This window comes from Capsicum annuum, chromosome 3, assembly GCF_002878395.1.
Source record: "Capsicum annuum cultivar UCD-10X-F1 chromosome 3, UCD10Xv1.1, whole genome shotgun sequence".
In the NCBI taxonomy this organism is placed as follows: Eukaryota; Viridiplantae; Streptophyta; class Magnoliopsida; order Solanales; family Solanaceae; genus Capsicum; species Capsicum annuum.
Window position 1 is genome coordinate 27,566,839 of NC_061113.1, and position 15,698 is coordinate 27,582,536.

Here is a 15,698-nt window from a genome sequence, read left to right on the forward strand (position 1 = left end):
TGAAGCAGTAATTTGCAGAAGATTGTGTAGTGTTGGTAATCAACAGTCTAAATAGTGACTCCTAAGATGTTATTATGTAGTCCTGTTTAAAGTTTGGTTGCTTTGTTATTCTTGAATTTTAATTGTATTAAGAGACAATTGGTCAGCTCTGTCTAGTGCTGTAATAGTTCTTTGGTGAAATAAAATTTCTTTTTTTACCCAAAAATAACAAACAACGTACTCAATATAGTCCTCTTTAGAGGTTAGAATATACTCAGATCTTACCGTTACATGGCAATCTGTAACGCCCCGAAATCGGGTCCCGAGATGTCACACGGTGCTTAGGATCACAAGTGACCCCAAGCTAACCCTTCTACTGGCATAACTCATAAGCAACTGAACAAAAGGTATAAATCTATACAAATCTGCGGAAAATAACTCTTTTCTGAATATGATAGATATAAAATTGAATTTACAAGATTACAACTCTGCTTTTACGACCAAAACTGAAACGGAATACATCAACCTCTATTGACTGTCTATGACGCCTCTACTAGTACTGATGTAGGTAGCTGGGTCATGACTCCCGACTATCCCAACTCAATACGGTTGGATAAAGAAAATACAACACTTCTCAAACTGTATAACTAACTCAAGCCCTTGAATCAAAAGGACTCATCACCTGCTGACTGGATGCTGCGAACTGACTGGATCTGAAGATGTACACTATACCTTGTACCTACATTTCAAGAAAATGTAGCCCACATACGAATATGTGGGTCAGTACCATGGAAACGTACCGAGCATATGGGGGTGCAATGCATATATAAAATAATATCTTAATATCATCACAGTTTATAAAATTATGCATGCTGATATAAATGACTCACTTAGCTCGAATTAAAATCATCATAATCATAAGAGAGTAAAATATATCGGGTGAAGTATGTGAGTCATCATAATAAATCTCAATTCACTTCCATCTCGATTCCAAATCGTCAAAACAATCAAATCTCATAACAATTCTTTTTGAAATATATGTTCATTAAATCTTTCAAAAATAATGACTTTCTCAAACTCAGTCTTTCAAACAAATATGTTTTCATCTTAGATAGAAGAATAAGACTTTTCATATTAGATTGGAGAATATACACACACACATTGGGAGTCTCTCATAACCGACATAAACCATGTGAGCTACATGGAGTCTAACGTCCAACCCACGTTGGGGAGAGCTGTCCCATCCTTGCCATCGGAGTAGGACCTTAATCTTTTATTCACTAGTGATCACTATATATAAATTAGCCTCAGGCTCACAACCTACAGGGGCACGTAGTTTTAGGGAAGTACAATCCTGCTATACCTCCCGCTCGGTGCTAAAGACTACTCCCGGACTTAGCTCAGATCTTTTCAAAAGAAAATCCACTAATAAATATTTCAACAATTCACAACGGGAGCCATCATGCTACCCCTTTCATAATAAATCAATAATAGTGGATTTCTTTTCTCCTCTCGGTTTCAAAAACAACCCTTTTTACGACCAAAAGGTCAAAGCTTCTTTATCATCTCAAATTATTTAAACTCAAGGTGTTTATAATACATGATTTTCTCAAAATAATAATCTCAAATAGGGTTCCAAAAAACCCATACATCAATATCACCATAAAACCTTCCAAAGTTTCATACTTTATGACATAAGCGCAAAAATAATCACTTAAAAACTTAAAATTTTAGCTTTATAATCATACATCTTGGTAAAGAAAATTAGCTTTGGGATTCAAATCTCATTGTGCTTATAGCACATAATTTCTCAAAGTACAATCCCAATTAGGACTCAAGGTCTCATACATCAAAATCATATTAAATTTTCTCAAGATTCATGCTTTTCATCATAAATATATATAACTTACTTTAAAATCTGAAAAATTCAGCTTTATGTACAAAAATATCATCATTCTCATTCAATTCAACTTCCAAAACATAGAGAGTATCATAATCTCATGTAAAACCATATAGGGTATAAATTCATGCTTCAAATTCATATCAAAACATGTAAAATCATGTATATTCATAAAAGAAAAATCAATTAGGGCACAAGAACGAAAGAGTGTTCTTGTTGAAAAACCCCACATACCTTAAACTTGAAGCTTTAAATGAACTTTTGACCTTGGGACTCTATTCGTGAAAATAATGAGTGTTTCTTGTAGCCTTCAGAATGGGGATTCCGAATCTCGAAGAATTATTGAAAACCCATGGTTGAATCTTGAGATATTTGAATTTTTAGGTTGAAACCCTAATGAATGTTCTTAGTGATTTTGAGAGAAAGTAAACTTATTTTGGTGTTATGGGAGTTTAATCCCGTGTTATAGACATATATAGGGATGTTTTTGGCACTTGGAAGTGAGGTATACGACGCACAACCCATGGCAGACCTTAAAGTGTGCGTCGCACACCTTATGGCAGACATTTAAGTATACCTCGCACTCCCAATCGCACACATTTGATTGGGCGGCGCATTGCCCATCGCACACCCTTACTGCCTCTCACGAAAATGGGCATAACTCTTCGCTCGGATATTGGATTTTTGTGAAATTGGTATCGTTGGAAAGCTAATTCAATTATCTACAATTTGATAGGTTTTAGGATGAAAAATTTCATGTATATTAAGAGATATACACTTTTGAAGTTGACCCTTGTAGAATCGAATGTCAAACTTTGGATGAATCAATTGGTCTTAGCTCAACTTTGTTCTAGGTCATTACTATGAACATTTTTCACCTCTAAACTACTCCATAGACTAGGAAAATGATCATTCAACTTGTATTCATGTGAGAATCACTTGGATTAGAGCTTAGACGCGCAGGAACGACAGTTAAAATTCTAGCACGAAAATACGGGATATTACACAATCCCTATCTTATCAGATGAGAGGTTGTTTTCGATAAATCCTTAACTCAAAAAAAAGTAAAACACAACATTAATCTCACTACTAAAACCTAGCTCAAAAATTCAGAGAACTCATTAATTTGTATTTTGACATTTTCTTTTATAGTAAGAAAATTATTATGGTTAATTCTTTCCACTACTTTTTGCTATGAATAGCACAATGTAAGTATGTTAAGATGAAATTTGATTATATCCTAAATAGTTGTGATGTTTTTATTGACTTTTTATGCTCTTTCGATATAAAAACTTTTTCAATTATGTTATTACCTTGTCTTCTCACTGTGTATAAATAATTTTGGGCAAAACATCAACTCGCTCATTCATTTGAAAGCTTTTAAAGCAATAACTAGTGTCTTCATTCTATAGCTGGTCTTTTATTCAGATGCATTAGTTAGCTGCACCAAGTTTCTTATGCTATAAATATGAAAGTATATGGGATTCCTTCGATGCTAAAGGCATCTTGGTATGTAACTTGTCACTTCTTTTTTCACAGTGGAACAGTTTGTGATAAAGACATCCTGCACTACACGTCATTTTATTTCTTTCCAGTAATTAGCTTATCAGAAGAAGTTTATCCAGTTTGGTGATTTAGAGTTGTAATAATCATGGATCAATATAATATCTATTATTCTAATTTGGATTACCTCCTATAATAATTACACCTCTGAGGACAAATTTACAAAATATCTTTTTTTTTTCTGCATTCCTATTAATATTTCAAAGCCAAGTAGCTAAAAATATAACACTTCATAACAATTAATTATCAGTAATATAGTGTTAACGTAGTAGGCCAATAAACTAAGTTATTGCCAAGAGTGTTTTTGAAAGAATGACATGTATAGCCCGAGAATAGATTCTGCAACATTCTGCAAGTTTTCCACAACCGATTTATGATTAGAGAATTATGTCGTAGTTGTCTTGATGAAAGTATTATTTAATTTTTAGTGAAGTATCAAAAATGCACCTAAAGTATTTCGATTTTTCAGATATTATATGTGTACTATTAGATGCGTGAGTTGCCTACCCAAATTATCAACATTATTTATCAAAACACATCTCAACTATCATATTATTCTCTTATTTTTTTTGAAAATTTTGGTATTATACACGTCTGATAACTCGTACGATTTCATCATAAAGAATCTCAACGGAAAAAATTTTGCAAGAATATTATAGCTTTATTAGTCTGTAGTTACTACAACAATTTGTTTACTTTTGTTTGCTGAAAATTGCTACATACACTAGACATGACTATGTTTTTAACTTTTTAGAATATGTGATTATTTCACCAAAAATCCTAATTCTCCAAGAAAAATATTTTTCTTTGGTGCTGCCTTTCATTCATTTTTATCAAGTAACAAGATCGCTGATCAAATTATTCATTTTTATGTCATTTGGCATTGACAGGTAGGGGTGTATATAGGTCGAGTTGGTTCGGTTTTTCATTAAAATATAACCAAACCAATAATGTCGGTTTTCTAAATCTATAAACCAAATCAAACCAATATACAATTGGTTTTTTATTTTGGTTTTAGTCGATTTTTTTGATTTTTTGATTTTCTCAGTTTTTTTACAATTATAATGTGATTGAAGAAATAAATTAAATATTTTCACTAAAATGATAAAAAAAAAATAATGGTCATAGAGTAGTTTCAATTAAAATTAAGTTGACAAATTACTATGACGTTTAAACTAATATTTCTCAAAGTAATATTATGTGGATACCCAGTGGTTCAATTTCTAAATCACTAGTCACAGTAGCTTGTTTGAAAGTTTCCTTCACATAAAATGTGAGCATACAAAAGAATGAAAAATTGGAGACAATTTATTAAAAACCTAACTCCATAAAGTAATTAACTATAACATAATTCCATAAAACAAACAAACAAACCTAAATCACAACTTGGCGAATGAGGAGAATGAGAAGAGTAAGATGAGGAAATAATGAGAACTCTCTGTAAACTTGAAAAGTAAAATGTAAAGTGAGACAATTGAAGACTTTTAGGTTTTTATATTAATATTGGCTTTGTATTAATTTGTACTAATTGACAAATATTATAATTAAAGACCCAAGAATATATATTTATTTTTTGAGTATAAAAAAAATAATAAAAGTAATAAGAAAGTAGATTATAAGTAATATTTTTTTATGTATAAAAAATTAAAATTATATATGTATTATGTCGGTTTGGTTTGAGTTCGGTTTGATTTTGATTTTGCTAATACCAAACCAAACTAAGAATGATCGATTTTTTTTGCCAATACCAAACCAATCAAATCAAATCATAAGTCAATTTTTTTCCTCGGTTTAATTTGATTCATCAGTTCGATTTGACTTAATGGTTCAATTTGTACACCCCCTATTGACAGATAGTGATGAATCGTGGGATAGCGTAATGTTTCAAGATAACAACATTTTGTTAAGTCTTCATTATGAAAGCGGTGTTTTGAGTACATTGCCCTTTTCCTCGGTCCAATAATTCTGATTCTTACTAGGTACTGGAGGTAGATAGCGTGAAAATTGATACACTATGCTAATAATATGATTTAATCATATGTAATTTCTAAGCTTAAAATGCAAACATCAATGTTTGCATTTCGCTGTATTTTCTACATTTATAGTAATGACATGTTTATATTCAAAATGAAATGTTGGCCCGTGCTAGCACGGGTCATATCTATCTAGTATTTATAACAAACACAATATATTTGTCTGATTGATTAACCGCTTGTGTTCAAGTATTAATTAACTCTGCCATATATATATATATATATATATCGTGCTTGCTAAACACTAAGAGACTAATCATATACTAAGGGTATTCAAGGCAATTTGCAAGTATTGTATATCACAAACATAATTTATATATAAGGGAGAAAATACAGTGGTCTTAAACAACAACTACTTACATATGTCTTAGGACGAAGTGAGGTTTCCCTTTCGAGAGTTTCCTGAAAACTTACAGCCGCTGGTAGAGAAACTTAAAAACTATCCACACTTATCCACACACCTTTTTTTAACTTTGCAAACTGAGAAAATAAGAACTCTTAAGCTTATTATACTAATCTCTCTTGGTTGTCTTTGCTCTCTTCTTTTCGTTCTTTCCTTTTGCTCAGTCTCCATAAGTCTTATAACATGGATATTTATATACATTTCACAGACTTCAAAATTGAATTTGAAATACTCTTGAAGAATCTTTTAGCTAGCTGAGTACACTTGTGGACCCCATCGTCATATGACTAAAGTTTCTCCTTTTGTCATTATCATTCATTTGTCATCCACTTTTACCTAAAATATTATATGATGCAAGAATGTTTTCCTCAAAGGCACAATTATATAGACATTATAGAGAAGAACAAATGTGTGTTATTGGAGAAAATAGTAGATAAGTCCAGTGTTTGCCCTATAATAACATAGTAGTAGTTAAATCGGTTAGTTGAATTCTTTTCTGTAAAATAATAACTTAAAGCATTTAATACTGAGATAAAATAATTGTTATCTCGGGGTATCTTATTGTAAGATCTCCAAAAGTTGTTTATGAGACATGTTTGTTGCTTGTGTCTACCCTTATGTCGAGTCTTATTCTGAACATTATGTTTGATAGTTGATAGCATGTTAAGCTTTGAGTGAAAATCACCCTTTCGAGTCTTTGATGATCCAACATTACTTGTGGTTTGAAATGTGTATTACTTAATAGCGTCTTTAAATATCTGTCTTGGAAAGACGAGGCCTCATCCTTGCCCTTTCCTTTTTCTGCATACATGCTGAAACAAAAATCTTTAGTTTTCTTTGTATAATAAGTCTACTAAGATGATCTGCTAAATTATTATCTTTTTTTTTTTATATGTTCTAATAAAATGTTATAAATTGAAGTGACATCTAAAGCATTTAGCCATTTCTTTTTACTGCTATTCTTTTCATTTATTTTTAGATGAAATTTTACTATGACTTCACAATCCGTTCTTACTAATATTTCAGGTTTATTTAATATATAGAGTTTAAAACTATTCAAACTATAAATTACTGCTAATGTCTCCGCATCTATGCTACTCATATTATCCTTTTCTTTATACTTGCCACTCTGATAAGTGCAAATATTTTTGTCTTTCTTGTCGCTATATTTATTGGGTTTTGCTTTTAATACTGTCCCCAGCCTTTGAGACTTCCATATGTCTCGATGATTAGGTAGTCAATTTCTAATGACATAGCCAAATTTGGGATGTCTTGTATCATGCGTTTAAGTTTTTGAACTAGTTTTATGTCTTCAGTATTAAATATTTTTGACGTGTAGATCCAGTTTTGAAATACAACGACCCTGCTACTTTTGCTAAATCCTTAATAAAATTTCTAGCATAATTTAGCAATCCTAAAAATCTTTGTAAATCTTTTGTATTATCCAATTTGTCTAACATTTCTAAAACTTTTTTCGCTATATGTGATTGTAGTTTTATTCTACCGTTTTCAATAACCACTCCTAAAAAATTAATACTATTTTTACATAATTTCATTTTCTTTTTACTTATTATAATTCCATTGTCTACGAATAATTTTAAAACTTATTGTAAGTGTCCTAAATGTTCTCGCATGTTATTGCTAAAAATTAAAATATCATATATATATATATATATATATTACCATCCATTTCCAAGATCATTTGAGTGTAATTTCATATTGGCAATACTTGCAATACCATCAAATTTGTGCAGTCTCAATTTAAAGGATTTAAATATACATATTAATAAATTTCTTTACTATATTACATTAACGGGAATTTTAACTTGTAATAAAATATCGGTAACTAAAACCATCATTCGCTCACTTCATGTTTATCATAGAAATTCACATATGAGTACCTTATAAGTAACGTGATTGAGTAAATACTTTTAGTTCCATACGTAACCTTAAATTATTTTTTTTTTGGCTTCCTGTCACATCAAAATGTTGAATCTTACGTATTCTTTTTTCCTTCCTGGAATTTGAGAATAAATTTGTTCAGTTATGAACCCAAATATTGTCACAAAAACGAGAACAAGATGAATATGGCACTTAGCGCATCAAGGCTTATCCTGTAGAATAAAATCCATTTCCACTTCCATCTACCAGAGAGCACAACTGAGGCAAGAAATGATTAGCAAACACATAAGGGATGAAGAAGAATATTGATAAAAGAAGATCTCTTACTCTTGAAAATTGATGTAGAATCTGATATGAACAGAAGGGAACACCATTTATAACTCAAAGGAGAAGAAGAACCATTTTGTTATTGAGCAGCGTTTCAGGTGGGAAGGGATTAGGAAAGTGAGTATAGGTCAATGGAAAGGGATCTCTTACATTTACATACATGTAATAAGAATTGATGGGCTCGGTTTGGGGCAGAATTGAGCTGCTGTTTCTGTTCTCTTTATTTGTTGGACTAGTTTGTGTGGTAGTTGGGCCAATTGGCCCTTGTGATGTTGCTTTTTGTTATTAATAAAACCCAAAATTCTCCCAAAAAAAAAAAACACTTATCCTGTTCTATTCCGCCACCCTATATACCGGTAGAAAAAGACATGGATCAAACTATGAAAAAAAGAAGAAGATGTAAGATACATTAGATCGAGACCAATTTCATATTAGGTAACTAAGTACATTGAATTTCAGTCCAATCTTTTCGTAAATAACAAGTAGTAATATCAATAATACAACATTAACTTTCTCAAGAATTACATGCTACATTAATCTTGATCTCAATTTCCTCAGATTAAGGAACTAAATACTTCCAAGACTGAAACAAACTAATCCCATTTCAAATCCAAACAATTAATCAAGAAGCAGTTAAATTAAGATAAAATGGAAATCCAGTATCAGGTAACCATTCTTTTCCTTCAATGAAACTCCCCACAGTAAATTGACTGGCCTCAGCAGAATTGTTAATGACTCTATAACCAGACCAATTCACTCTAGCACTAGTATTCGAACCTGGTCCTCGATTCATATACTCTCCATAATAAAGTGTACTCAACGCGAATGTACCATTCCATTCTAAAAATCCAGCAGGATCAATCAAGCTACCAATATGTGCTAGCATAAAAACTGTCCTTGAATATTCTTTCCAAGGTCGACCTAAGTAATTTTTAAACGAAGATTGTACTGGAATTAGATCAGCAGCAGCAGCAATTTTGCCACTCAAGATTGAAATCCCAGTGTTCTGATTAGGATCCTCTCTTCCTTGAGCAGTGAATATGTTCTTTTGGTTCTCATTTGGTTTACGCGCATATAAGCTGCAATTTTGTAACACGACTGCTGCGTTACCAAATATAAAGTCTACTGTACCATATACGTCACAATCGCGATAAAATTGTCGAAGAGAATGGACATAGAGTGTGTCTTGATATGCCACAAAGCTGCATTGGTAGAATGCAGAGAGATCTGAGCCACTTCTAACTGCAACAGCTTGGTGCTTGCTTGGTCCAGCATAGTTTTCAAATGTTATGCCCTTTGCTAAAAATCCATTTCCCACCACAGCTGCAGTGACAATAAAGAGTGTTAAATTCTACTATACATACAGTAATCTGAAATGTATAGCAGATTACCTGCGACAATATATTAAAAATTCTTTACACGATCAATGTATATAAATTAAATAAATAATTGAGTTTAATTTCTATATACTAATTAAATCAAACACTGTTAAATCAATAGAATATGGAATCAGTAACCTAAAAATTAAAATACTACGTAAACTCCTAGATTAAAATGCATTACGTAATATTATAAAAATTCTTTACAGTGCAATATATGTAAGTCAAACAAGTTCAAATCCTACTAGATACCGAGTTGACTTTGTTGGGATGTTTTACACATAATGTGGGATTTAATATACGGCTGAAAATAAAAAGGAATATGTAAGTTCAAACTCAAAAAGTGAAAAAAGCAACAAAATTTTAAAGCATTGATTATGACCTAGATAGTCAAAATCTACTTACACATTTGAAGGAAAGGGACAAACGTGTTGTGACAGAAATCTAGGAAGCAAACAAGAAAACTTTGCGAGGAACACGGTAACGAATAGTAAGATTATAATTAAGGGTCCTACTAAGATTTATCAGCATTTTGACTGATTATTTGAAAGTTTAAAAATGGAAAAGTAATATTTTTAATTATTACTATTATTTTTTTTAATAAAGAACTTTATGGTGGTCAACAGTGACAGGACTAGAAAAGAAGCAAATTGTGATTTGGAAAAGAGGGAGCTTCTACAGGCTCTCATTTTGTTTTGCATGAATCGAAATTGAATAAGTTCAAATCAGTACTTGCATGCAAAGAGAAAAGTTTTAAACGCCACTTAAAATGTTGAGCTCCATTTATACTCTCTAACAGTCTCTATAAATATCAATAAATAGTTCTGGCTCCCTTCATTTTTTGGGAAAACGTAAAGAGTAAGGACCATGCATATGTATGAAGACGAAGCTAGAGTTTTGAGTCAGTGAATTCTAAATTTAAAAAAAAAATAAAAATTACTCACTCTGTTTAAAAAAAAATGACCTACTTTGACTTGACACAAAGTTTAAGAAAATAAAGAAAATTTTTGAATCTTGTGGCCTTAAATTAAAGTTGTGTCAAATGTACCAAAATGCCCTTTAATCTTGTGGTCCTAAACATGCCACGTGAAAAGTTGAAATTAAAGTATTGCCAAAAAGAGAAAGAAGTCATTTTTTTTTAAACGGACTGAAAAGAAAAGTAGATCATTCTTTTTTTAAATAGAGGGAATAATAAATTATTTATACATATTAAATATTTAAGTTATTACTTATAAGTTCTATAATTAGAATATTAGCTCTGCCCAGTAACTGGTGGTTGTTGAAGCTCCAGTGTCCTCAAAGTGGAGTAAAATGTACAAACGTAAATGTAGGAATAACTTTATCCTTCTATTACTCTCTATTTGGTTCTTATCGGAAACAGTCTCTCAACTTCTTTGAAAGTAGCGGTATGAACTGCGTACATCTTACCCTCCTCAGACCCCACTTTGTGGGAACACACTGAGTTTGTTGTTGTTGTACTCTCTATTTGGTTATCCACTAGTTACTACTTTACACGAGTAGAAAGAGCAAGGGTAAAGTAAATATGAACTATTCAAGTGATGTTTATGAGAAAGCATTAAGGATTTTATTTTATCATAAAAGAGTAAAATGAATCATACAATCAAGATGAAAATACTTTTTTGGTTCCAATTTATGTTTCTTACCTTCTTTGTAGGCGTTCCAAAAAAAAAACAGTCTTTTTTCCTTATTTGACAACTTTTTAAATAAATTTTTCATATAACATGTTTAAAATCACAAGAGTAAATAATATTTTAATACATTCTACATATTTTAAATTTAAAATCACCGAATCTTTTTTTATTTTTTATTTTTCTAAACTTCGTATATAGATAAAATCAGACGAATAAATTAAAAGAGAGGAAATAGTAAAATTAAAGTTTTTCGTGGCGTTCAAAATGTATGAAAATTTCTTGGTGGACAACCTGAATTCAACTATCTACAGCAGCTATGACTTCGTTTGTGTTCCCATTTTTGGTTTCCCACCGACAAAATCAATCAAAAAAATTCATACCTTTAATTAAGGTCACTTTTTGAATGATTATAAATGTGGTCTACTTAAGACTTTTAGATAAGCTTTTACAAATACAGTTTGTCATTTCAAGAAGAGTTTCTTGATCAGTTGAATTTTTGAGCACAAACTTTCGATGTAAAAGTATTTACACAATTAATTAAAGAGATTATTTAAAGTTAACAGCAAGTAAACAAATGATTATGCATGTGGAGTGAAAAGTAAAGATGATGGATGACTTATTTACTCTAATAGACGTTTGAAAATGATTTACACCACTAAAAGAGTTGCAAAGATAGAATTTTAATCAAAAAGATTTTTCTCTTTAAGTAAATATGTGAAAACCTTTTTAAAGATGATGGATGACTTATTTGTTCTAATAAATGTATGAAATGATTTACAGCACTTAAAAAGAGAGGCAAAGACAAAATTTTAATAAAAAATATTTTCTTTTAATGTAAGTACATGAAAAAGCTAAAGATTTTTCATACATTCGCCCCTATGAAAGAAAATATGTACACAAGGACGCATGTTGATGATTCCCTTTTGTGGAAAAATTATATTGTTTCTTTCATATATATAGATTGTTGAATATCTTTTGACATAATAATTTTCTTGGAATCCTCTTATTTGAATTGTTATATCCACCATTATATTCATAGAATAATTTTAATCTGAAATTAATGTAATTCTCTGCCTTAACTCGGCCTTAGGGACTTAAACTAAAATTAATACTCCCTGCATCTTGATTTGTCGTGAAATTTAAGAAAGTAAAGATAATTTTTGAATCTAGTGATCTTAAACTAAAAATATGTAATAATCAAAAAGTTCTTTAATCTTATGTTTTCAAATATGTCATATGAAAAATTAAAATTAAAAATAAAAAATCCTTTCAAAATAGAACTAAAAAATATAAGATAAACAAATTAAACAAGTACAATCTCCAATAAATTATGGGGAGCTATAAAAGGTATAGATTTTATGTCCAATACATAGAAGAGTGAAATTGAAGCCTAAGATTAGATTTATATATGTAGAACACGTGACACTACAGCTAAAACGTCATCAGATTTCCAGCATCTGCTCACGAGGCTCAATTTAAAAATCCAGTACAACTTTTTTCCGGTATTCAAAGATTCAAATTCAACGAACTTAAAATTTAACATTGAAATAGAATTTAATATTTAAATTCTCAGTCTTAGATAAAATTTGAAGGTTTGTTTATTACATTTAAGTATAACTAGGTTTCAAAAAGTGTTTCTCATGATATGCAAAAAAAGAAAAAAGGTCTAACTCCGTTTATAAACATCAGATTTTTAAGTGATTTACCTAAATATAGTAGTGATGATATTGAAAAAAAAAAAATAATACACTAATGTAGTTTAAATTTATCGTAGGTTACTTGCATAATTTTCAGGTTACTAATCTTTATTCATTATTGACAGTTACAATTTAATAGTTCATATTTATTTGTTGATATAACTATTGGTATTCGAATCAACTAGCCTAATCAAGATTCACACTACATAAGTTCACTAATTAAATATATTAGCGTAAGAGTTTCATTTATTGTTACACCTAAATTTAAAAAAAAAAAAAAAAATTTTAAAACAACGATATGTCATTCCTTCCTTCATATTCTCAAGATCAAAAGTTTGTTAGGATATAGAAGTTGAGCTATATTCAAATTGATAGAGAGGGTCTTTAATGTTTATGCTTCTAGAAGAAGTAATGACAAAAGTTTTGGAGTATTATTTGCCTCATCTTGGCATACTTAGGTACTTTAACCAATAATATCAGTATTTGACTAGGTAAAGTGATCAATCAAAGCAAATAAAGAAGATGTATAAATGCAACAGAGAAAATTAAAATTTAATTAACTCACCTACGGTAGCAGATCGGAAAGTAGTCCATCCATCAACAACGCTACGATTTCCCTTTATTAATGTCTTTCCTATCCCATCTCCAAGGAACATTATCATGCTCTTCTTTTTCACTACTTCAATGTATTCATAATATGCTCCTGCCTTAATGTAAATAACAAATCTTGTTCTACTAGCATTTGGAGCTACACTTAATGCCTCGTTAATCGTGCTAAAATTCCCCGTACCATCTTGAGCTACCACCAAATCGATTTTCGTCTGATTAATTGGCGCTTGAAGAAGTGCTCTATCTCTCCTCTTAATCCATTTTGGGAAACCGTTACGTACGGTTCCATATTCAGGGAAAATCTCCTGAGATTTTGAAGATGAGGTTGATGTTTTCTTCAATTTCTTCAGCATTGCTAGACAATTGCTCACGTGGTGAGTAATTGTATGCAAGCGATGCTGAACATATCGTCTTAAATTCTTCTTACTACGTGCAAGGCCATCAAGGCAAGTTGCCTGATTAGTCATTGCAGCACTAAGAAGAGTTTGTAAATCATTGTAACTCTCAGACGGAGATCCCTTTGGGGAAAGATCAATGAGACTAGTTTTAAGCTCACTGATAGTGTTATCCAAGAGCTGAATACAATCTTCGAGTGCACGTATTTCATAAGTTTCAAGTTCAGGCAAATCTTCGCGAATATCACTACAGTTTCGCGCAGAAGCTCTAACTTCACGAACTGTAACATTTATAGTAGAAGAAATTATTTGTGCAACAGATTTTTCTGCTAGATTTGGGATTACAGAGAGAGTGGAGACACAGAGTTGCGGATAACGTGTGTCTGCACAATGTGAATGTGCTAGTTGGATGTTTTTGTGGACATGGATGTGTATTGTTTTCGACGATGATTTTGAGTTTTTTGAGAACGAGGTTATGAATGTAAGAGAAACGATAGCGGAAACAGCTAAGAGAGTGAGAAGAAAGGGAGATTTTGATTTGAGATTGTACATTGTGGAAATAGAGAGTTGTAGAGTGAAATGAGCAAGCTCAAGTGAAACAGAGAAACAACTGAGCTGTATAAATAATGAGTGAGAGAAATGTGATATGTTTAGATTTGGTTATTTTGGTCCATGCTGCTTTTGGTTTAGAACAAAAAATATAGTTGTTTTTGGTATTCAAGTAACACCGTTCCAGATAAACTCATTTGACTTAATTTAATGGAACACGACGTTAAAAAACAAGGGCGGATCTATTAAGGCCCGTGAGGGTGTCACGCCATCTGCAAACTTCGTTGGAAACTCTATATATATAGGGGTATATATACATCATATATATAACTAGTAAACTTGCCACCCAATTAACATAAGTTGTCTGTGGTGTCAGTGGTAGAGGTCGCTTAGTTTGAAGTTTGCACAAGGTGCACGGGTTCGATACCTGCTTGCAACGTAAGTTTTATTAGTTGTAAGTTCAGTTATGTTCCTTTTCTTTTTAATTAGTATTTGTTTAGTATAAAATAAACAAGTTTCTCTTTTTAATGTTTACTATCAAAAGCATATATGAATTCTGATCCACTAATCGGACGATGTTGATTTCATAACTAATACATCATGGGACAATGTTTCAAAACATCATACTTTCTATCAATTTTTCTCTTTGGGAAATTCAAAATATATGCACTAGTCAATGATAAAAAATCGAACACAGTGAGAAATTTATTTTTCTATTAACTTCAGTATATTTCAATGATTACAAGGCTGCAACTTTTATACAAAAAGAAAAGAGATCTAAATGGAAAGATAATCAACATTAATGAAAATAGATTAAAAATAATTTAGGCTCTAATCCCACCAATCACTCATTTTACTTCCTGAATTAGCTCACTGTACAACTCATTGCAACACTCCCGCTCAAGTTGTTAGGTAAATGTCTTTGATACCCAACTTGTCCAATGAGCTATTAAATGGTATACTTGGGACAACTTTTGTTAGCATTTCTGTTAACTGGTCTTCTGATTTCACATGTGGAAAACATATTATTTTCTCTTCAAGTTTCTCTTCAATGAAATACCAATCTACTTCAATATGTTTTGTCCTGTCATGTTGAACAGAATTCTGAGCAATTTGTATAGCTGACTTGTTATCACAGAACATCTTTATCGTTGAACTTGAGTCAAGACCTATTTCTGTTAATAATCTCTTCAGCCAAAGAAGTTCACAAATTTCCTTCGTCATACTTTTGAATTCTGCCTCTCCGCTAGATAAAGCCACCACTTTTTGTTTCCTGCTTCTCCAAGTAACTAAATTTCCTCCAACAAAGG

General features: G+C 31.2%; 1 protein-coding gene across 1 annotated transcript; it reads right to left on the reverse strand.

The window, feature by feature from the left end:
- Window positions 1-8,512: 8,512 nt before the first annotated feature.
- Window positions 8,513-14,578, reverse strand: LOC107864052 (pectinesterase). Its single transcript, XM_016710306.2, has 2 exons — window positions 13,401-14,578; window positions 8,513-9,430 (listed from the first exon to the last, which is right to left on the reverse strand). Exons 1-2 carry the CDS (start codon window positions 14,389-14,391, stop codon window positions 8,730-8,732), a joined length of 1,692 nt encoding a protein of 563 aa, XP_016565792.2. The 5' UTR covers window positions 14,392-14,578; the 3' UTR covers window positions 8,513-8,729.
- Window positions 14,579-15,698: the final 1,120 nt, after the last annotated feature.

What these genes read in the sequence shown, in the direction of transcription:
- LOC107864052 (XM_016710306.2), bottom strand. Translation starts at nt 14,391, where the DNA reads ATGTACAATCTCAAATCAAAATCTCCCTTTCTTCTCACTCTCTTAGCT. An exon ending in TTTCCGATCTGCTACCGTAG is followed by an intron (nt 9,431 to 13,400) that starts GTGAGTTAATTA and finishes TTGTCACTGCAG; the next exon opens with CTGTGGTGGGAAATGGATTT.